At 44.1% G+C, this 23,420-nt stretch overlaps 1 protein-coding gene across 2 annotated transcripts in view; it reads left to right on the top strand.

Annotated features, from left to right (window-relative positions):
* The first annotated feature begins 10,275 nt into the window (after positions 1 to 10,275).
* Positions 10,276 to 23,420, top strand: part of PDSS2 (decaprenyl diphosphate synthase subunit 2) — a 185,697-nt gene continuing 172,552 nt past the window's right edge. For both annotated transcript variants that reach the window (XM_077812895.1, XM_077812894.1), the window contains exon 1: positions 10,276 to 10,992. In XM_077812895.1, coding sequence (XP_077669021.1) covers positions 10,682 to 10,992 — 311 coding nt within the window. In that variant the 5' untranslated portion in view covers positions 10,276 to 10,681. The remainder of the gene's footprint in view (positions 10,993 to 23,420) is intronic.

Raw genomic sequence — 23,420 nt, 5'->3', positions numbered from 1 at the left:
CTGAAGAGAGTCCAATCAGAGGGACAATCATACTCCCTGGAACCTGCCGTGAAACATATTATCTTGAAAATATATTAAAGAGGGGAATGATATTATCCTTACTCATTTATTAAATGGGTCTGCTCGGATGGAACTATTTTGAGTAGGGGTTGTGGAACCAGTCTTAGGGGGTCTCTATTTTGCTCCAAAGCTGCCTGTTTTCTGTGCTTACTGCTGTGTGAAACTGACTCCAAGTCAAAATTTTCAAACTTGGGTACCTAAAGTTAGGTACTTAAATTCCTATTTATACCTCTGCATAAAGTGTTCTTATTTCCAGAGGTACTGAGCACCCGTGACTCCCATTGGAAGTTGTGGGTGCTCAGCACCTCTGAAAATCAGGCCACTTTTATTTAAGAGCTTAAACAGAGATTTATGTGCTTAGCTTTAGGTTTGAAAATTTTAGCCACAGTCACTAACCTGGTCAAATTCATAGTGGTGTAGTGCTGAACGTGAACTACTCTGCCGGACTGCAACAGGTTTGGTCATTAGATTCTATAACCACTGCTATCTTCTATAGATAATGTAACAAGAAGAGAGAGAGAGAGAATGAGAAAGATGGTGAGAAGAACTAGCAGAGGTTAATAAAAAAAAGTGTGGGTGGGTGGGTGTGTGTGGGGAGGGACAGAGGTAGTGACAGAGGATGGATTCAGGCATGTAGACCACTCCTCATTTTTGGACTAACTTTGACGTCCCACATGATCTTTGAACTCAAGCCATTAAAGGCAGTCAGTGGTGAACTAGCATATAGTAATCTTTTTGGTAGCTGACTGAACTAACATACTGTAGATCAATTGTTCTTTAGTTTATGCAATAGCAGTAGTAATAACTGCTATACTATTATTATTTTAGTAATGGCAGCTAGGCTCTTTAATTGCAGTAGTTAAAACAAGAACAAAAGCTGTGAGTCAAATGCTAAGCGACATAAATGTGTCTAATATTGTGACCTGAAGGTCATTAGATTCTGGCTCTAATGGACTGAGAAGTGGAGCAAATTTCAAAGGCAGGCAAAACCCAACTGACAAACCCCAGATGATGGACACAGAAGGTTTACCTAGATTAGGAAAAAAAGTTGAAGTTAGGATGCACTACCAGACCTAACTTCAACCTCTCCCCTATAAGAGATGAATGATAATACCCTAGTATAAATGAATGGTATCTTGATCTAGCAGGTTTTGATCTAGCCCTGTTTACCCTAGGCTTCCCCCTAGTTTACAATATGATCAGCAAACAGTCTATTAAAAGTGTTATACTGTTTACGCAAAGTATTAGGGATTGTTTCAAATCATGTTATCTAACTCAAGTTAACTAACTCAGTTTTAAAAAGCACCTTTTTTCATTGTCTAGACAGACCTGGATATTCAAACTTGGTTTCCTGCAATAAGTATTTCTCAGCTGACCATATCTCAGATGACTATGTCCCTGATCATTCAGGGCTTGAAAGAGCATGAGTAAACAGAAAACTAGTGCAGAGTCTCTGGTCTTAGTGCAGAACATCATGAACACTTAACAGGAGCTTTCTGATTGACTTTCACGGTCCAAAGTGGAGTGTGCTACAGAAACCAAGAATGAAGGTAACAAAGAAATGGATAACTTTTGCAAAGTCTTCACTTGAGAAGAATGGTCCACAGTATCTTAGCCAGCTTCAAGGAATAAAACACAGACTATCTCAGATGTAAGAAAATAAAAGAGAGCAAAGAATTATACAGAACCCTTTTTTTTCTCAAAGTGATCATTGCAAAGTAAAAAGCATGGTAACCGAAACATTTAACATTTTTAACAGCAAAATATAAGTAAAGCTTCATAAATGACAATACACATATTTAAAGGAAAATAAGGAAAATAACTATAACAAACATTTTTTTCACAATGACTTACATTTATTTATTTAACTCCTTAAATGCCTACCATGTTGTAGCCTGATTCACTTGATTATGCCACAATCCAATTTTCGTGGGAAGTTTTAGGGAGTGATTTTTACTTTTTTCACTCAGGACCCCTGGTTTCTTACTGGACCTTCCCAAATCGCACAGTTGTTTGCAACTATAAAGGGAGGTGGGATTGAGTCACTGTAAAAAAATCTATATGTATATTTTGGGTAGTGGGTGCTGCTGGGGATCGGTCATAAAGGGAGTGAGAACATGTCAGAGGGCCCTCACTCCATTGGTCTGTTTTATTTATTTCCTGTTGCATCCTGCTCCCACCTACACTGTAAGCTCCCTGGGGAAGGGACTGTCTCTTTTGTTACCCGTGTCAGTAGTGTGCCTATCACAATGGGTACCTGACTGGGGTTTCTAGGTACTGCTATATTACAAATAAATAACAATGACAATAATAATAAATATCAATAAGTAATAGGCTGTGGTGTTAGGGAGGGACAAGGCTGAGATGGCTGATTCTGTGTGGGGAGGCTGATGCTGGGTTGGGCATGTGGGATCTGGGTACATGGGGAGGTGGCACTGCATGAGAGAAAGGAGGGGTGTTGCTCAGGTGTTTTTCCCTTCTCCCTCCTTCACCAGCACAGCACTCATATTCTTCCTCCTAATCCTTCAGTTGTACGTTATTCAGCTCCAAGGCAATGCTGCTTCAAGAAATTGTGAGTAAGGTGGGATAGGATAAAGAGTTGTACTGGGATTGAGATAGAGTTGGGAGGGGTTAAAAACATAGCAGCTGCAGAAGGGAAGGGGAGCGGCTCTTTACTCACTTGCCTGCTTCTATATAGTGTGAGCAACTATGGGATTTTGATTAAGTTAGTTTTCTTTGCATCTTCAGCCGGTGGGGGTACAAAACAGCAGGTTCCCTTTGGCTATCTACCTGGGGGCCATGTTGGCCCACTAGCTGAGACATTCTGGTCTAACAGTTTGAGCTGTTGGAGACCTAGGTTCTAATTATTTACTGTATATTGACTTACTGTATGATCATTCTGTCTCTCATTTACCCATCAGTAAAGTGGAGAAGATAATTCTGACTTATCTTTGTGATCTTTGCATCTTTAATAAAAAAGTGTTCTATAAATGTAATGTGTTAATATTATTATCCAGCAATGAAGCATATTACAACACTGGCATTTGAGTAGCTATAATTAAGTGTGAATGTTAATACTCTTCAAGGACCAGTTTCTGCCCAGGTATGTATGACTCTCATTAAAGTCAACTGGAGTCTTGCATGTGCAATTTTAACAGAATTTGATCCACAGTTAATAATATTAGAGCTCCACCACTGTCTTGGTGCTACTGTTTCAATGTCTGACTGCAGAGTCAATGAGGCAACTGTCCCACTTTATATTCTGAAGGCTAATGGGAAAGCAGGATCGCCATGTAGTTAAGGCACAGGACTGGAAATAAGTTTGCCTTAGAGTTCTGGTGTGACCTTGAGCAAATCACTTACCTCCCTGCTTACTACAACTTCCTCAGTTGTAAACTGGATATAATAATAACTGGTTACCTCACAGTGATGCTGTGAAACTAAATTTATTAGTGTGTGTGTGTGTGCGTAAGGTACTTTGAGATCTCCCAATGAAAGCTTTGTAGATGTGCTAAGTATTATTGATTTTCATGTTTTAATAGATTAAATCTTAGATTATGAAGAACAGAGAAAAATCTGCAATAGGAAGTTTTAGTCAAACATACTAGTTAGTATATAGTGAGTATACTCCACTCATAAATAGTACACTTATTTGCAGACTGTGATTATTTTAAGTAAGATTGTGGTAAATATGAAAAGATTGAAAAGCCAGGCATTCCTCAGACATATATGTATGTCCTTGCAGAGGTGGAGGTATGGACAATGTTCCCACATTTCACTTGTGCTTTGAAAAGAAGATTGCCAGAACTGGCAGTGGTGGTAGGCATTGATGGGCTTTGATGTGTCCTGATTTGCATTAGACCAGAACATACTACTGCAAGCAGACGCGTTTCTCTTCACTTTAGCTCTTTGTTCCCCATGCTGTGATGCTAGCTTCCCTACAGGAGTTTCTTTTCCTGGGGAGGCTTCTCGAAATCAACTGAAAATGAAGAAGGGGCTTTATTTTTCCTATCTTTATTGATTCTGTACACTTAAGACTCATCAGAAGCAGAAGGAATATATTGTACACTGGTTTCAGAGTAATAGCCGTGTTAGTCTGTATTCGCAAAAAGAAAAGGAGTACTTGTGGCACCTTAGGGACTAACCAATTTATTTGAGCATAAGCTTTTGTGAGCTACAGCTCACTTCATCGGATGCATACTGTGGAAAGTGTAGAAGATCTTTTTATACACATAAAGCATGAAAAAATACCTGGTTAGTCTCTAAGGTGCCACAAGTACTCCTTTTCTTATTGTACACTGGGATTCTCTAAGTGGGTATTGTGGAATCCTGAGGAGAAATGAACTAACAAGAGACAAATTAGCAGGTTAATTAGCTGTCCACAATAACTTTAAAATACAGTAAAGAAATCATACCTTTTGTTTCTGATGGTTTCTGGAGAGAGACACTGCACAATTCTAAATTATAGGTGGTGCAGGTCAAGATACCTATAGATAAGGTTGCCCATCCTTTTCCATTATAAGACTATGTTTTTAGTTACTTATAACATTGTCAAACTTTAGCCATTTGGGTTGAAATTTTCCATGACAGGTGTCTGCCTCATGCTGATTCATTGATTTTTTAATTTAAGCAACAGTGGTTCAGCCATTTCTCAGAATGAGATTAGGGGAAAATATGTTGTTTTGCCCATGTTAAAAACATTTTACAGCTATTTTATTGATAAGCTCTTGTGTCACAGTTCAGGGAAACTACACCTCTATAACTATGGTCTAGCAAAAGCACTCACCCTAAGCTCCCAGCTACTTAGCCATCACCTCTCTTGGGCACAGATTGCAAGTCTCTCCCTCCTGACCAGGGTTTTTCCAGGCTCCACAGTTCCCTGCCTACTCTGTGAATTCCCGAGCAAGTTAAACTGCCTAAGGAGGACAAATTTGCCTTCTTCTCAAGGGCTATAAACAGCATAATTACTCACAGCTTATAAGGTGCCACACAGCTTTTTCTAAGCAAGCACATTCATTCTTAAGGTAACAGTATTACAGAGAAAACATATTAAAACAAACAGACAAACAAAAAAAGAACATACCCATATACTATTAAGCTTACCAGAGATCTCTCCAACTCTAATGAGGGGTCTGATAAGAGTCAGTCCTTCAAGTCCCACTGAGGGGGTTTTCTGTGGTTACAAGTTCATAACTGCCATGGTTCATAGCAAGCACACCCATGAATCTGTCAGTCACTCATTTACACAGTTTGGGCCTTTGATCTTGTTGTTGTGTAATACATGATCAGCAGACAAATGTCCTTTCCTTCAGTGAAGCTTCAGGAGGCTGAGTTCTTGCATAACTGGAGGGGGTATATTTGCATACACTTCCCTCCAGAGATTTCCTGGGAAACCCATTTAACTTTAGAAGTCCATTCTTCTCCAGACCATTGTTTCAAATAGTACTTTGAAGCTGTCAAGGTTCCTCCCCCACTCTGAACTCTAGGGTACAGATGTGGGGACCTGCATGAAAAACCTCCTAAGCTTATCTTTACCAGCTTAGGTCAAAACTTCCCCAAGGTACAAAGTATTCCACCCGTGGTCCTTGGAATGGCCGCTACCACCACCAAACTAATACTGGTTACTGGGGAAGAGCTGTTTGGACGCGTCTTTCCCCCCAAAATACTTCCCAAAACCCTGCACCCCACTTCCTGGACAAGGTTTGGTAAAAAGCCTCACCAATTTGCCTAGGTGACTACAGACCCAGACCCTTGGATCTTAAGAACAATGAACAATCCTCCCAACACTTGCACCCCCCTTTCCTGGGAAATGTTGGATAAAAAGCCTCACCAATTTGCATAGGTGACCACAGACCCAAACCCTTGGATCTGAGAACAATGAAAAAGCATTCAGTTTTTTACAAGAAAACTTTTAATAGAAAATAGAAGTAAATAGAAATAAAGAAATCCCCCCTGTAAAATCAGGATGGTAGATATCTTACAGGGTAATTAGATTAAAAAACATAGAGAACCCCTCTAGGCAAAACCTTAAGTTACAAAAAAGATACACAGACAGAAATAGTTATTCTATTCAGCACAATTCTTTTCTCAGCCATTTAAAGAAATCATAATCTAACACATACCTAGCTAGATTACTTACTAAAAGTTCTAAGACTCCATTCCTGGTCTATCCCTGGCCAAGCACAGCATACAGACAGACCCTTTGTTTCTCTCCCTCCTCCCAGCTTTTGAAAGTATCTTGTCCCCTCATTGGTCATTTTGGTCAGGTGCCAGCGAGGTTACCTTTAGCTTCTTAACCCTTTACAGGTGAGAGGAGCTTTCCCCTGGCCAGGAGGGATTTCAAAGGGGTTTACCCTTCCCTTTATATTTATGACAGAAGCTCATAACACTTCCCAGAGTTTATGTCAGGCATATCTCCCCCTAGAGATGGTACATACAATCCCACAATAATACATAAACATTTGCATTTTAAATACAATTAACTCCTAAGATACTTAAACTTAATTTAATAAGGTTTGTCCAGGATATTGCAGGAATTCCCTATATCTGTCACGTTTAGCACCTCCATGCATGATATTTGGCAGGGGGATTGCCCCCTGGTGTCTGGGAGTGCATTTTACAGTGCCCATAATAAAACACCCAGATATGGCTGACTTAGGTTGTCAGCTGGGGGTGGCTGTGAAGGCTCATGGGTCAGGGGCCAATGATGAGGTCCAAGGATGAGCAGTGTGTGGGGAGGCTCCATCCATAGGACCCACTTGAGGAAAGTGAGAGAAACAGGATGCTCAGGACAGGGGACGTGTTGGGTGGACAAACCTATGGGCAGGCCACATTCCACAGGCTCCACCCAGATCCTCCAATCATAATACAGAAGCTCTCTGATTCTGGTGGCACCAGCCAGGAACAACCTCTTGCACTCTATGGTGTGGATTGCGTAGCCGGGGTTCTGCAAGAAGGTCCTCCTCCTCAGCAGCCACTACAAACCCGGTCACTGAAATTAGCTTCCAGGTCCTGAGGAGGTCCTGGTAAAAGACCAGCAGCTCAGAGAGGTCTCAAGGGAGACCTCTGAGGTGGAGGTAAAACAGCTGCCAGTCGTATCAGAGCCCTTAGAGATGGTGCACGAAGGCGTAAGCCAGCATCACCCTTGCAGGACTACCTGCACTGAACAGGAGTCTCTGCATGGCGTGAAGGCAGAAGGCATGGACCTGGATGTGGGTGCAGACCAGGCCTTATCAGCCCTCCCCGAAGAGGAGGATCAGGACACCCAAAGAGACCCAATGCAGTTCCATCCAGAAAAATGCCAGGATTTTCTTTCCATGGCTGGCCAGGGTTCCTGGGGGTAGGGGAAGGGTGTTGAACTGATGCCAGAGCATATGGACAGGACCAGATGGTGGAGCACCAGTTCCCACTCCGGTAGGGAAAGACACTGGAGTAGCCCCATCCACCTCTGCAACTGGTCAGATACCCTGGCCTCTAGATTGCTCCAGTTCTCCAGTGGGAAGAGATCGATGGCAGAAAGATAGATGCCCAGACAGAGCAGTGGACCCATGCCACACTGGATGATACAAACCAGGGCTGGGAGGGAGCCTGCCTGACACATGTCCCTGTTCATCAGGCCAGAGCTCTTGACCAAGTTCACCAAGGCAGAGGAGGTTGCTGAATGGATGTCTTGGCAAGCCTCCACCTGCGCCAGGGCTCCCGGGTCCTGGGCCATAAGAAGCACATTGTTGGCACATGCCAACAGGACCACTTACAAGTCTGGCTCCCAAAGCACCAACCCCGTCATCCTCTTATCGGGGAAATGGAAGAAGGGATCAATAGAAATGGTATAGAGCTGACTGGACAGCAGGCAGCCCTGGCACACCCATTGATGGAAGGTGATGGGTTTGGTCAACACCTAGTTGACCATGACCAGACACTCTTCAGAGGTGTATAGCAGCTGGAGAAACCCCTTGAAGTGGGTTCTGAAGTCAAATGCTCACACAGTGACCACCTGTGATCCATCATGTCATATGCCTTCTCCATGTCCAGGGACAGGAGGGAGAACAACAGACCATCCCTATACATAAGATGGAATAGGTCCTGGACCAGATAGAGGTTGTGGAAGATGGTCTGGTCTGGGACAGCATATGTCTGGTCAGGGGGATCACATCTACCAGCACAGACCCCAGCTGCACTGAGATAGTTTTTGTGACAACCTTGTAGTTCACGCTGAGGAGCAAAACTGGGAACCAATTCCTGAAGTCATGGAGGTCCCCCTTCTTAGGCAGCAGGGTCTGTCTGCACAGAAGCGTGAGCACCCAGATGCCCAAGAACTTGGCACAAGTGGTGGTGAGGTCTGAGCCAAGGACGTCCCAGAATACGCAGTAGAGCTCCATGGTCAGCTTGTTGATGCCTGTAGATTTGTTGGTGGGCATCAGACAGAAGGCTTCTGAGAACTCAGCCAGAGTGAGAGGTTCCTCTAACTGGTCCCGGTCACCCGCACTGACCATAGAGAATTTGTCCCCTGGGACACCACAGGTGATGGCATCATTTAAATCTGGGGAGAAAAGGCTAGCATAAAAGAGGCCTAGCCCTTTCCCACATCTCCAATGGATTTGTGAGAGGGGTGCCGTCCTTTACCAGAAGGCAGGTGATATGCTTTTTGTCCCCCCCTCTTTTGTTCCAGGGCATAGAAGAAGCAGGAGCCATGATCCATCTCCTGAAGGAGCTGGATGCATGATTGAACAAAGGCACCTTGGGTCGATGGTTGTCAAGGGCCTGGAGCTTACCCTGCTTCTCCTGACTCTCTCTGTAGATGGAATGATCCCCAGGACAAGGAGTCAGGAGTCTCTACAGCTTCTAAGCCTCCCACTCCAACTGTTCTGTCATGGTGTCCCTCCTCCAGCTGGCCCCTGGAATGTAAGTGACAGCAGAAGAGCGCAGCATGGACTTTCCCCACATTTTACCTCCTCTGCTTGGGAGGTGTGAAATGAATGAGCAAGGGGACTACGGGAAGAGAAAGGATTGAGTAATTGTGGCAGTTGAATACTATCCTGGAGAAGTGGATTCTACCCCTACCTCTGCTTCAGAGGTCCTATGAGATATTGGGGAAGTCACTTAAACCAAATTTCTCACAGGTGGCCACTAACTATGTGTTCCTGGTTTTCTGCATGCTCAAGTTTGGATCTAACTTTCAGAAATGCTGAACACTCATAACTGCAAATGAAGTCAATAATAGCTGTGTTCTGAACTAAGTGCTATAAAATAATCTGAAAAAAGCCCTCCAAAGGCACATTCAACTGGGCACCCAAAATTAGTTGGTACTTTGACATTTATGGCTCTGTGCCTCAGTTCAGAATAATAATACCACCTCAATTCACAGAGGGATTGTGAAAAAATGCATTTATGTATTCAAAACTCTCAGATGCTACAGCAATGAGTGTCACAGAAAAGCCCATGTACAGAGTTGGAATAGCATGTAGTAAATAACACAGGAGGCCACACATTGAACAACAAAGACAAAGCAAAATACTGAATATTGTTCAGTGAGCACCATCCATCATGTGCACTTGGGCAGGGGTCCTGTGGAGAAAATAATATATGATCATGTAATTAAAGACTGTATCACAATGCATATGCACAAGGAGACTGGATTAAAGTTCCCTAGCCAAACTTATCCCTGGCATTTCCTAACATTGCGATGCTTGACTTTGCAACCTTAACATTAAGTTAGCACAGGCGATTGTAATGTGCAGGAGAGCGGGAAGAGGAAAACATTTTTACTGTGCCACAATGTACGACAGGAGGGACTGGATGGGGTTTCCCTGTGTGTGAGACTGACTCTCTGGGGACAGACTGGAGCGGGTGTCACTAGAGGAGTGATGGGCTCTCTGGGGAGGAACTGGAGGGGGTGTCACTGTGTGTGTCCCCGGCTCTCTGGGAAGAACTGGAGTGGGTGTGTCACTAGAGGTGTGATGGGCTCTCTGGGCAGCGGCTGGAAGGGATGTCACTGGGAGTGTGACGGGCTCTCCCAGGGGAGGGGCTGCCCTGGGTGTTTCCTCCTGCACCCTCCCCCATTCGGGAAGCAGCGGAGAGAGGGCAGGCGGATTGGAATCCCGCCCGTGCCCCCCGCCCCCAGTTGAAGACGGAAAGTGAGGAAACGGGGAGGGTTCTAATTCCATGGTCGTCGTTGCTTTACGACTCGTGTTTTGCGACATCTAATATGGCTGCCCCCATGCCACAAGTAGCCCGGGCTGCCGGAGGTGGAGGCAGAGCGCGCATTTGCCGCGGGGAGCGGCGGTAGCATCAGCATCGTCCCTGTGGGAAGTGGGGTTGGTCGCTGCCCAGGCGGGGAGCAGGGGACCCGGCTCGCAGGAGTTGAGGGTCCGGGGGCCAGGCACTGCGCGGGGAGAAGGGCTGGACACAGGGGGTGGCTTCGTATCCGGCCGCCCCTGAAGAGGAGCCTGTTGGCGGCGGCGACAGTAGTTAGGGTACAGTCGGGCACGGGGGCACTGAGGGGCTGCGGCAGGAGACCGGGGGGCCTGGGTAGCCTTAGCGCAGCCAGGCTGGGCGCGGCGGGCGAAAGCTGCTGGGGGCGAGGCGAGGAGCGGGGGGGACGGACTATTAAGGGGCTGGGAGAATGTGTCCCCTGCCGCTGTTGCGTTTAGGGGGCTGCTGCTCCCGGCTGCTGCTGCTGCGGCCGCCGCCCCTCGGGCTCTGGTCTGCTCGGGGAGGAGGAGGCGGCGGTGTGCAGTGGCGAAGGGGCCTGTTCTCGGGTTCTCCCTCTGCTGCGTCTCACTGGAGTAAAGTGGTGTCCGAGGCCGAGAAGATCGTGGGGTATCCGACCTCGTTCATGAGCCTCCGCTGTCTGCTAAGCGACGAGCTGAGCAACATCGCCATGCAGGTCCGCAAGCTGGTTGGGACCAAGCACCCCCTGCTTAACACAGCCAGGTAAACACCGGGGCCCATGCCCCTTCTGCCATGGGTCCCTTTACTCATATTTTGTGATAACTTGTTTTCCTCCACTGAGACTCCTGTTATCCCTTCCATGAAGGGATACCTGCCTTTGATAATGTCTGGACTGTGAATAATTGCTGTTCAATCAGGGCTCTTGGTCTGGTACAAAGTGAGATTTTTAAGTCCTTAGGGAAATTGTACATGTCACACTGTAACATATTCCTTTTCTCAAAATCTTCCAAGGAGAGAGACTAGCCTACAGGTTCCCTGCTCAGTCTTCTTTTTAATAATGGATAATCTCTTATTTGATGTTTGCACAGAGCCTACCACAGTGGGGACCTGACCTTGGCTGTGTCACCAGGTGCTAGGTGTAATAGAAATAATGAGTCTTATTGAGGTTGGTTTATTTGTCAGGAGTTCAGGATTATGAAGCTCAGCTAAGAGGGAGATTGGCTTTATACATAACATAATCACCAACATATCAGCCTTAACTGTAGCACTTTCCCATATTAAAGGGTTTTAACACAACTGACACATTCTCTTGGAAATCTTGCCTTAAATTGTGCTACACTTTTCTGCTTTGGCATATAGTCAACAGAACTGGAATTTGAATTTCCTTGTATCCATTTTTATTCAAAGATTTGTCCCCTTCCAGCACATCAGAGAGTGAGTGATTTATCACATTTACAGTATGCAAAGAACTGGCTTACTGTACAAAGCTAACCTTTCTTCATTAACCATTGTACTTTCCAAATGTCGAGGATTACATTTGGAAGAAACCATCCAAATGAAGGAAAACAGGAAAAACTAGTTCAGTAAAGAGCTCAAAATGTTGCATATGTTAAACATATATTTTGTTAACAAGACTTTTTTTCAGAACATTTCTAGTGTGAGAAAATTAAGATGGTTACTGTTAAGTTTGTCCAGGCTGGTGGGACATTTGAAATCAAGGGACAGGACTACCTCACTCAGTTATTATAAAGGTAAAATACTGATGAAGATGCACATGCTCACAAATAAGCAAAAGCAAGGTTTGTTCTGGACAGTATTTTCTTTGTCAATTTTAAGACACAAGAATCTGTGTCCAGATTACAGAACTTTTAAAGTTATATTGTGTTGGTATGTTCTTGTGATTTTAAAAAAAAAAAGTCTGTCTCCTTCAAAAGATGCAAAAAGAAAAGGAGTACTTGTGGCACCTTAGAGACTAACCAATTTATTTGAGCATAAGCTTTCGTGAGCTACAGCTCACTTCATCGGATGCATACTGTGGAAAGTGTAGAAGATCTTTTATACACACAAAGCATGAAAAAATACCTCCCCCCCCCCCCACTCTCCTGCTGGCAATAGCTTATCTAAATGTGTATGATAATCAAGTTGGGCCATTTCCAGCACAAATCCAGGTTTTCTCACACGCCCCCCCTGACACACAAACCAGTAGATTTGTGCTGGAAATGGCCCAACTTGATTATCATACACATTTAGATAAGCTATTGCCAGCAGGAGAGTGGGGTGGGGGGAGGTATTTTTTCATGCTTTGTGTGTATAAAAGATCTTCTACACTTTCCACAGTATGCATCCGATGAAGTGACCTGTAGCTCACGAAAGCTTATGCTCAAATAAATTGGTTAGTCTGTATTCGCAAAAAGAAAAGGAGTACTTGTGGCACCTTAGAGACTAACACGGCTGTTACTCTGAAACCTTCAAAAGATGGTATTTTACATACTCCTCTCACTAGAGTGGAAGACATGTTATTGGTGAAAGTATATTCAAGGTTAACAGGACCCAAATTTTGTATAAATGGACTTTGTGAACATGTTTAAAATGCTTAATTTCTTTTTTTAAAAGAAAATCCCAGTTGCCTAGTTTTCATGAGCAACTTTATAACACTTACGTTTCAAACTCTCAATGAGTTACTATAAAAATATAAGATATATGGAATGCTTGGGTTGAGTTTTCTCCAATTGTTAGATTAAGTATGCCAGGATAGTGTTGTGTGCGCAATTCTGATTGTTTTTATGGATCTCTATATTTTAACGATTTGATCAATGCAATGTAAAAGAAATCATTTACATTTTGTGGACTTTTGTCATATTTGATGCTAGTAGGCTTTCAGTAAAGGGTATATGTATTGAAGATTGCAGTACTAGCATATAATTAACTTTCTAATAAAATAAAAAATGAAAAGTACTTGCCGTTTTTGGCTTTTGAAAAAAATATGGTCGGAAGAATTTTTGGTTGATCTGTTCATAGCTCTTAATTAATAGCATGATTTATACACAACCTTGTGACAGTTTTTTAATTTAACTAAAAGATGTTTCTGTATTTGGTTGTATTTTTAAAGCTTTGTAGACTAAATATAACGTCCCATCTACACTACAACTATAACAGAGGTGGAGGACCCAGATTCAATACGGTTGGAAGTTTGTGGAAAGGAAGCCTAGTAGTGTCCCTGTAACTGGGTTAAATCTGAAGTTTTAGGTTCTGACTACTATAATAGAGTAACAGTGCTCCCATACATTTTGGGTAGAGGGGGGTAAACTGTGTTGTAACCAGGGTAGGGGACAACTGAGTGTAGTCATGTCGTAGAGATACGCATGATCAGAGTTGGCTTATGCAGATGGACTTAAATAGTGCTGCTTTTAATGTATAGTTCTTATTTTTATTGGTTTATTAATGTAAACAACTTTTCAGATTAACACAATTTTTTTTTTTTTTTGGAGCTATAATACTCCTATTAAAATGGTACACATGAACGACTCAGGTGCTTTATCTTGCAAGCTCATGGAGCATAAACCAACTTCTTCCATAGGAGGCTGTGCATGGAGGACATGTACAATCAGGCCCACGGTTTGTTACTTCAGAACCTCTTTGAAGCTTGGTACTAAACTGACCAATTTGTAGTGGGAATAAAAGTACAACATTCGGTCATACAAAAAGCTTGAGTTCTGTGTGTATGTTTTTAACAATTTTATTCTTATTTTGCTACATTGACACAGAAGCACTTCCTATGGCCTTGGGTTATATATGTTATCAAAAGGGTTAATACAGTATTTGCAATACATTTAAATAGTTTATGTACAAATTACTACTGTAACTTGTTTTCGAGGATTATTTTGCACTAGTGCAGGGATCGGCAACCTTTGGCATGCGGCTCGCCAGGGTAAGCCTTTTGGTGGTCCAGGCCGGTTTGTTTACCTGCCTTGTCCGTAGGTTCGGCCGATCTAGGCTGCCGCTGGCCGCGCTTCGTGGCTGCCCCCTTGGCCTGGAGCGGCGAAGCGTGGCCAGTGGGAGCCGTGATCGGCCAAACCTGTGGACACGGCAGGTAAACAAACAAGCCTGGCCCGCCAGGGGGCTTACCCTGGTGGGCTGCGTGCCAAAGGTTGCCGATCCCTGACTTATACTATCACTAAAGGAAATAGAACTGCTCGTGCATAAATTATGGGATACAGTTTACTTTGTAGCCATTTTATCCTTGGACGGGTAGTAGGGAAAGAGCTGTGTTTTCGTTCCATATGAAATTGCCTATCATGATAGACATAAGTAGACCTAGACAAAGTGTTCATGGATTACTACAGAAAGAAAAGGCTTGGAATATCAGGGTTCTTTAAAGTGGAGTCTTTACTCTGTGCAGGTTTTGGACTATATTTTCATTTTCATTTGTATCCAAACACTTAAAGTGAGAGGTACAGTAGCTTTAAGATTGCACAGTTTCTGGTAAATTTTTAAAATGATTCAAAATCAACAAATACTCAATCACCTCAATATTTGCATTCTAATTTAAATTTTTTCATCCCAAAACTTGCTTATCAGTTAAACGGCTGTGTCCAAATATTGCTTCATAGTGTTGGAAACTGTTTCCAATTCCTCTGTCCGCAACTTCTTGTAATGGGCTCGCACTCACCTCTCATGAGCATCCCCTGTCTGTGTGTGCCTACACGCACACGCGCTCGCTCGCACTCTCTCTGATGAGTCTTCAGTGACTCACCCTCTGGCTGAGTCCCACAGAGTCTCTATGTGAAATAAAAATCAAACCCCTTCTGCGATATAAGTCCAACAGGGGGCCTGTCTCAGTGCTCTCTAACATCTGTTTTATCTGCAGCCATGTTCCTGGGCTAGATCCTCAATCAGTCCAACAGGGCATATTACAGTATCCTGGTTCAAACTGTCTCTCAGCCCCTTCTGGGCACTCTCAAATTGTCCCTGCTCTTCAAGCAGTCCCGGCCATCACATCCACCAGGGTTCCCTCCCTAGACACTCTTTGCCTCTCTGGGCCTTTCTGGCTCCAACTCTTCTGCTGGGCTACTAAAAGAATTCAGTTCCTCTTCTGCGGTGCATCAAAGTCCAGGTCACTTTCCCAGTGGCTGCAGGGGGAGGGGGAAAGAGACTCAGGCACACCCTCTACTCCAGGTCCCAGCCCAGGGACTGCCTAGATAGCAGCCATCCACTGCATCCCTTTAGTTAAACTGCATTGCTGCTACAATTCTCTGGGCCACTTCTCCATGGACACAGCTAATTCCTCGCCCTTATCTCTGGGCCTTGTCCTGGCTGAGTCCCAGCAGCCAATCTGGAGCTCCTTTGTGTTTGCCAGAACTTCTCTGTCCGAGGTCCTGTAGCTCCCTCAGCCAGCCAGGCACACTATCCATGCTCTGTCATCAAGGAACTGATCTCTGCTCTGCACTGCAACTCCTTTTATATGGGTCTGCTGAGCCTGGATTGGCTGCTTCTGGCACCTGTGTCCCATGCCACTGCTCTAGGCTGCTTGGAGGACTCTCTCCACTTCCCTTTTCTGGGGCAGGGTCTGGCAGGACCACAAGGCCTCCAGAAGGTGGTCTCAGGGCCTAGTCCACTTTATCACACTTGTGTAAATAATTTAGTTATTTAATTTATTTATTAATTTATTTAATTTAGTTATTAGCTTAGTTAGTGTCAGTTACCCACAAGCCATCGTAATCTGTTACTTATTAAAAATAGTGAGGTAAAAAGAGTTACTTTGGTATCTTGGATTTACTGCATTTGTGCTTTTTACCAAAGATGCCTATGTAAATGAAGGGTATGTCTACACTACGAAATTAGGTCGATTTTTATAGAAGTCTATCTTTAGAAATTGATTTTATACAGTCAATTGTGTATGTCCCCACTAAGCGCATTAAGTCGGCAGAGTGCGTCCTCAATACCGTGGCTAGCATTGACTCATAGAGCGGTGCACTGTGGGTAGCTATCCCACAGTTCCTGCAGTCTCCGCTGCCCATTGGAAGTCTGGGTTAAGCTCCCAATGCCTGGGGCAAAAACGTTGTGCGTGGTTTTGGGTACATGTCGTCAGTCTCCCCTCCCTCCATGAAAGTGACGGCAGACAATCGTTTCGTGCCTTTTTTCTGGGTTGCCAGGTCAGTTCACTGCTGCTGTTGTGAGCATTGTAAACACCTCGTGCATTATCCTGCAGTATGTGCAGAACCTGGCTAAGAGATGCCAGCACGAGGACGATTGTGAGGAGGACATGGACACAGACTTCCTGAAAGCACGGACTGTGGCAATTGGGAGATCATGGTGGCAGTGGAGCTGGTTGATACAGTGGAAGGCCGATTCCAGTCCCGGCAAACAAGCACAGACTGTTGGGACCACATAGTGTTGCAGGTCTGGGATGATTCCCAGTGGCTGCAAAACTTTCACATGCATAAGGGCACTTTCATGGAACGTTGTGACTTGCTTTCCCCTGCCCTGAAGCACAAGAATACCAAGAAGAGAGCAGCCCTCACAGTTGAGAAGCGAGTGGCAATAGCCCTCTGGAAGCTTGCAACACCACACAGCTACCGGTCAGTTGGGAATCAGTTTGGAGTGGGGGCTGCTGTGATCCAAGTAGCCAACACAATCACTGAGCTTCTGCTATCAAGGGTAGTGACTTTGGGAAATGTGCAGGTCATAGTGGATGGCTTTGCTGCAATAGGGTTCCCTAACTGTGGTGGGACGATAGATGGAACGCATATCCCTCTCTTGGGACCGGACCACCTTGGCAGCCAGCACATAAACTGAAAGGGTTACTTTTCAGTGGTGTTGCAAGCACTGGTGGATCACAAGGGACGTTTCACCAACATCAGCATCAACGTGGGATGGCCGGGAAAGTTACATGATGCTCGCATCTTTAGGAGCTCTAGGCTGTTTAAGCAGCTGCAAGAAGGGACTTACTTCCCAGACCAGAAAATTACTGTTGGGGATGTTGAAATGCCAAGTTATCCTTGGGGACCCAGCCTACCCTTTAATGCCATGGCTCATGAAGCCGTACACAGGAAGTCTGGACAGTAGTAAGGAGCAGTTCAGCTATAGGCTGAGCAAGTGCAGAATGGTGGTACAATGTGCCTTTGGACGTTTAAAAGCTCGCTGGTTCTGTTTGCTGACTAGGTTAGACTTCAGCACAACCAACATTCCCATTGTTATTGCTGCTTGCTGTGTGCTTCACAATCTCTGTGAGAGTAAGGGGGAGATGTTTATGGCGGGGTGGGAGGTTGAGGCAAATTGCCTGGTGGCCAATTTTGAGCAGCCAGACACCAGGGCGATTAGAAGAGCACAGCTAGGCATGCTGCTCATCAGAGAGGCTTTAAAAACCAGTTTCGTGACTGGCCAGGCTACGGAGTGACAGTTGTGTGTGTTTCTCCTAGCTGCAAACCCGCCCCCTTTGTTGATTTTAATTCCCTGTAAGCCAACCACCCTCCTCCCTTTAATCATAGCTGGCAAAGAAAATGAAGTATCTATTGTTTTGAAACTATGCATTCTTTCTTCGTTAATTTAAAAAAAAAAAAAAAGTGAGAACTGACAAGGTAGCCTGTGTGGGGTGGGGTGCGGGAGGAGGGAAGGACAAGGCCATACTGCTTATTGTAGCCACACTACAAATCAAAACTGTTTGAATGACAGCCTTCTGTTGCTTGGACCATCCGCTGAAGTGGAGTGTCTGGGTGCCCGGAGTCTTTCTTCCCCCCCCACCATTCTTGGGCTTCTGGGTGAGGAGCATATGGAACTTAGGGAGGAGGGCAGGTGGTTACACAATGGATGCAGTGGGGGTCTGTGCTCTTGTTGGCTTTCCTGCAGCTCCACCAGATGCCTCATCATGTCCATTTGCTCCCCCCATTAGCCTCAGTATCTCCTCCTACCTCCGCTCATCGCGGTCACTTAATGCATTCCTGGCCTCTGCCACTGAATGCCTCCATGCATTAAGCTGTGCCCTATCAGTGTGGGAGGACTGCATGAGCTCAGAAAACATGTCGTCATTACAAGTGTGGTTTTTTTCGCCTTCTAATCTGCGATAACCCCAGGGACTAAGATGATAGGGGGAGCATAGAAACAGTTGCACCTTGGGGGGATAAAAAGGGAGAGTAAAATTTAAGATGATACGTTTCTGAGACAAAAGGGAGACTCACAGTGAATCAAGCAATTCACAGCCTACAGTATATGAGCTTTAGGTACTCATTTTGCCTTTTATATTGAGCGCCTGCTGTTATGGTGACACATCACTCACAGCTGGGCAACAGAATTCGGTTTCCAGGCAGCCATGGTAAGCCAAAGGGTGCATGGGGTTGGCTTCTTATGCCTTCATAACATGTGGGAATGGTTTCAAACTTCAATGCCCGCCTTTCCCATAGCAAGCAATGCCGGTTGGGTTTTATATTTAAAAGGAGGGGCTTTGGTTTTCGGGTGGATGTGCAGCACCCCTTCTCCCCCCACCGCGTGGCTATTCTCCAGGGTGATCCCTTTTAGCTAGGCGCAAACAGCCCAGCATGAATGGGGCCTTTTTACTGTTCCCTTACAAAAATTCCCCTATTTCAACCAGGTAACCATGAATTATATCACTCTCCTGAGGCTAACACAGAAAGATATAGACTGAATGTTGCTTGAATGTGACCAAAACCCAGGACCATTCGCTGCCATGCTTTGTGCTGAAATGATTCCAACTACTTGCTACTGGCTTGGCGTGGTAAAATGTCCTACCGTGGAGGACAAAATAAGGCAGCACTCCCCAGAAACCTTCTGCAAAGGCTTTCAGAGTACCTCCAGGAGAGCTTCATGAAGATGTCCCTGGAGGATTCCCGCTCCATCCCCAGACACGTTAACAGACTTTTCCAGTAGCTGTACTGGCCGCGAATGCATCCCAATTCTTCAGGGCAAATCAAACATTAAACACTATTGCTTTTAAACCCTGTACTGTAGTTACAAATGTGCACCAGAGGTGCCTTCTCCAGCTTCAGGGTCAGGGATCCCGCCTTGGGAGGGTATTGGCTCCAGGGTGATGAAAAGGTCCTGGCTGCCGGGGAGAATAGATTCACTGCTTGCCTGCTGCGCGTTCTTTTCCTCCTCCTCCTTCCTCATCCACAAAATCCTCCTCCCTGTTGCATGAGACTCCCCCCTTGCAGGTGTCAACAGACAGTGGTGGGGTAGTGGTACGGTCCCCCACTAGAATGCCATGCAGCTGATCATAGAAGCGACATGTCTGCAGCTCTGACCCGGCGTGACTGTTTGTTTGCCTCCTTTGTCTTTTGGTAGACTTGCCTGAGCTCCTTCACTTTCACGTGGCACTGCTGTGTGTCCCTGTTGTAGCCTCTGTCCACCATGCCCTGTGCGATTTTGGCATATATATTAGCATTTCTTCTTTTTCATCGGAGTTCGGCCTGCACAGATTCTTCTCCCCATACAGCAGTCTGATCCAGTGTCTCCCTTTCGGTCCATGCTGGAGCTCGTTTGCGATTCTGGGGGGACTGCATGGTCACCTGTGCTGCTGAGCTCGCCATGCTGACCAAACAGGAAATGAAATTCAAAATTTCCCGGGGCTTTTCCTCTGTACCTGCCTAGTGCATCGGAGTTCAAAGTGCTGTCCAGAGCGGTCACATTGGAGCACTCTGGGATAGCTCCTGGAGGCCAATACCAGGAAATTGCATCTGCGCTACCCCAAATTTGACCCAGCAAGGTCGATTTTTAGCGCTACTCCCCTCGCAGGGGAGAAGTACAGAAGTTGATTTTAAGAGCCCTTTAGGCCGATAGAACGAGGTTGGGTGTGTAGACGCATTCATTTTAAAATCTACCTAACATGGCTAAATTCGACCCAACCCCCGTAGTGTAGACCAGGGCTGAGTTACGAATACTCACTGCACTAATTCAGGACGAATGAAACTATGTAATGTCACTTTAACAATGTTGCACAGTTGGAGGACACTGGAGTTGTACAGTTGTATTTAACTTGCAGACTCTTGATTACTGATACGAATGATGAGCAGGTGAGAACTTGGTTTGCTTTAGGATCCCAGGCCAAGTTTGCAGAGATGGCAATTATGAAAAACGTTTCTGTACTTACAAACAAAACAAAATTGATAGGGAAACCATTACTACAACACACGTGAAACCCTAGTGATTGTTTATCAAGTCACTTTTTCAGAGTAGAACTGTTTCTGAATGTAAATTTCCTTAACTTTGTTACCACCTCATTAAAACTGAAAGTGTGTTAAACATTTAATTTCACAATTAATTAGGATGACTATGAATCCCTGAAAACTGTATGGCTATGTTTTCATTGCCTTTATCTGGTGTCCCTATTTTTTTTGCAAAGGCTGACAGTATTGTACTAGTTCAGGAGGAGGAGACGGAGACAGGTTTGAGTGAACGCTGGGAGGCTGGCCAACAAGCTGAGGTGCTGAAATTGACATCAGGCTACCAGAACCTGCCTGTGCCGCCTTTGGTGGTGTTGCTCTGTACTCCATCAATCATAAGCCCTCTCAGTGAGATACGTCTCACCTAACAGATGAGTCCACTGCTACAAGGTCAGATTAACATGGAGTTACTTGCTCTAGCTCTGGGCAGTGGTTCAATTGGTGTGAAGGCTTCTAGCGACCAAGTCTGTGCAGACATCTGTTTTCCTACTCCTCCTCATCCATACCTCAGGGGCAAGCAGGACACTGTAGAACAAAGATAGTAATGTCATCTCTTGTGATACTTAAACCCCCAAGCTCCAAGAGTCATGAGAATCTCAGCTTTCATTTAAAAATAAAGTTTTTAGCCCTCATGTCTGACAGAGAAAAGGTTGGAAATGTGAACCCTAAAGACTCAAAACCTAAAGGTAATTACAGTCCCTCCTTCTCTGATATTTATTATTTTTTTAAAAAATAAATACAAACTAGATTTTTGAGGGCATGACTCATGATTTTTGAATGCTTCAGGTTGGCAGTACTGAGAGTCTGTTTCTAGGGGAAGGGACAAGTGATTGTGTTAGACATGTATACCAGGTATTCCATTTTTTTTTCATTTGGAAGACTGACAATCCATTAATGCTTTTTATTTATTTATTTATTTATTTGCACTACAGTCTATTTGGACTGCAGAAATAGACTGGTTAGTTTCATTTTTGTTTTTTATCAGGTCCACTTTGTGGCTCATGCATTGTCAGGAGAAGGGCTTACAAATTAAAGCTTATTTCTTGAATCCTACCCCAGGACAACATATATGGAAGGTGTGTGAAGGAAAATGGTAAATTAGGGGAATAAAGTCCTGGTAGTGTGGCAGTAATTTCCTGCAAAGAGCAGGAGCTAAAGACTGGTTGCACCGGACACTTTCATTTGTTAAACTTTATAAATATGTTTAATATATAAAAGAATGAACTGAGATTCAGAGGTGGATTAGAGCTGATAGGTTTTACAAAAGCAGTGAGTTTAAGGAGAGAATTAAACAAGGAGAAGGTGATTGTTAGTGTTTGAGGCGTAATGGTAGCATGGAAGAAGGTGGCAAGCCATAGATCAGGTGGACCATATTCCTTTAATCTACCTAGTTGCTGAACTAGAAATGTAGAACAAATTATTCAAGAATAACAATGTTTACTAGTTAGGATATAACATTTGCATATGTGATAAATTTTAAGGGGAAAGATGACCAACTACTAATCTTTCCAATTTTCAATATTGGGTAATATCAAAAATAATCCCATTTCTTCTTAATGGCATCTTAAGAAGATACTTCAGGTAGCAGAACAACCTACTGAAAATGGTTTAGTCTGGTAGCAGATGATTGGCATCTGTAGACGTAGGGAGTGCGTGTGTTTTCTTATTTGGATGTCTGGCTAATTTGCCTTGAATAGATGTGGAGATTTGTTCTACCACTGGGATGCTGGAGTCATGATGGCCAGTTTCTGTTTTGTCTGCACAAGATCATTGGGGTAAAACTTTTTCTCCCTCTTCCAATTAAAACTGTTTTGACTGACCATCAGTAGCTTTCTTCTTTGTTACATTTTAAATTTATCATTTTCAGGGCTTGAAAAACACAGATGCCCACTTACTTGCCAGTGGCTAATGAAACTTTCTCTGAAAGTAGCCAGCAACAGGATAGTGAAACTGACAAGTAATGTATCTGGTCACTTTATAGCTTCTGCCTGTAGATGTCTGATCAGCTGCAAAACTGATGAGGATGATTTAAGTTTCACTGAGTTGCTGAGGATGTAAGGGACCTCAGAAGCATAGACTCAATCTTCTGCTGCTGCTGGGTTGGAGGTTAAAACAAGTTTAAATTATTCTTTTTTTAAAATTATTCTTCTTTTAAATTTTTGCAACATGCTATAATGAAACTGTTATAGAATATGTGTCTGCATCATGGAAGTGATCTAAACATAATAATAATTTAAACGTCCATGATGTTAACTATAAGGGCATCAATCCTGTAATGACATTCTTACAAGTCGATCCCTGTGCTTACATGAAACCCTACTGAAGTAGTTGAAAGCACTAACCACCAACACCAAAGCAGACTATTCTGGTATAGTAATTGCTAGCAGTACTATCAGAAATGTGAAGAGATTTCTCATATTTGGTATATCTACCACTAATCACATAACTATTGATATATTTGTCTTTAGATAGTGTAGACATGTAAAGCCTTCATGTGTTTTAGGAGTGTTGGATAAACCAAAACTGCTAATCAAGTATCCTGCATGGGTTTCTGCCACCATATTCGTAGCTAAAAGAGCGATTCTAAGAATCTAGAGATTTGGTTTCTTCTTATGTATTTTGGTAGAATGAACTGTTAAGGAGAGCTCTTATGGGGGGAAAAAACTTTCTTTGTTAGGTAGAAAGAACTGGAAGAAGTGACATAACTTCTGCATACACACATAAGGCGCTCCAGTCCATATTCATCTGATTACCATTGTATTTTTCCTCTAATCTCTTGCTTTAACTTTAATTTACAGTTCAACGTTGGATATTGTCTTGTGGAGATTTGGGCAACGATGTTTGGGTGTCTGTTACGCTACATTACCCTCAGCGCCTGGCTGCAGCAAGGAAGAATGAGAGAAACAAATATGTGCTACTATTCTCTCCCTCCCCGGATCGTTTTTTAGTTCACTTTCCACATGAATAGTACCATGTCCTGTCACTGCTGCTCCGCGCTTGTAGCAATATGAAATTGAC

The sequence above is a fragment of the Eretmochelys imbricata genome, chromosome 3, assembly GCF_965152235.1.
Source record: "Eretmochelys imbricata isolate rEreImb1 chromosome 3, rEreImb1.hap1, whole genome shotgun sequence".
In the NCBI taxonomy this organism is placed as follows: Eukaryota; Metazoa; Chordata; order Testudines; family Cheloniidae; genus Eretmochelys; species Eretmochelys imbricata.
The sequence above is the reverse complement of the archived record's forward strand: the minus strand, read 5'-3'. Positions and strand labels throughout refer to the sequence as shown.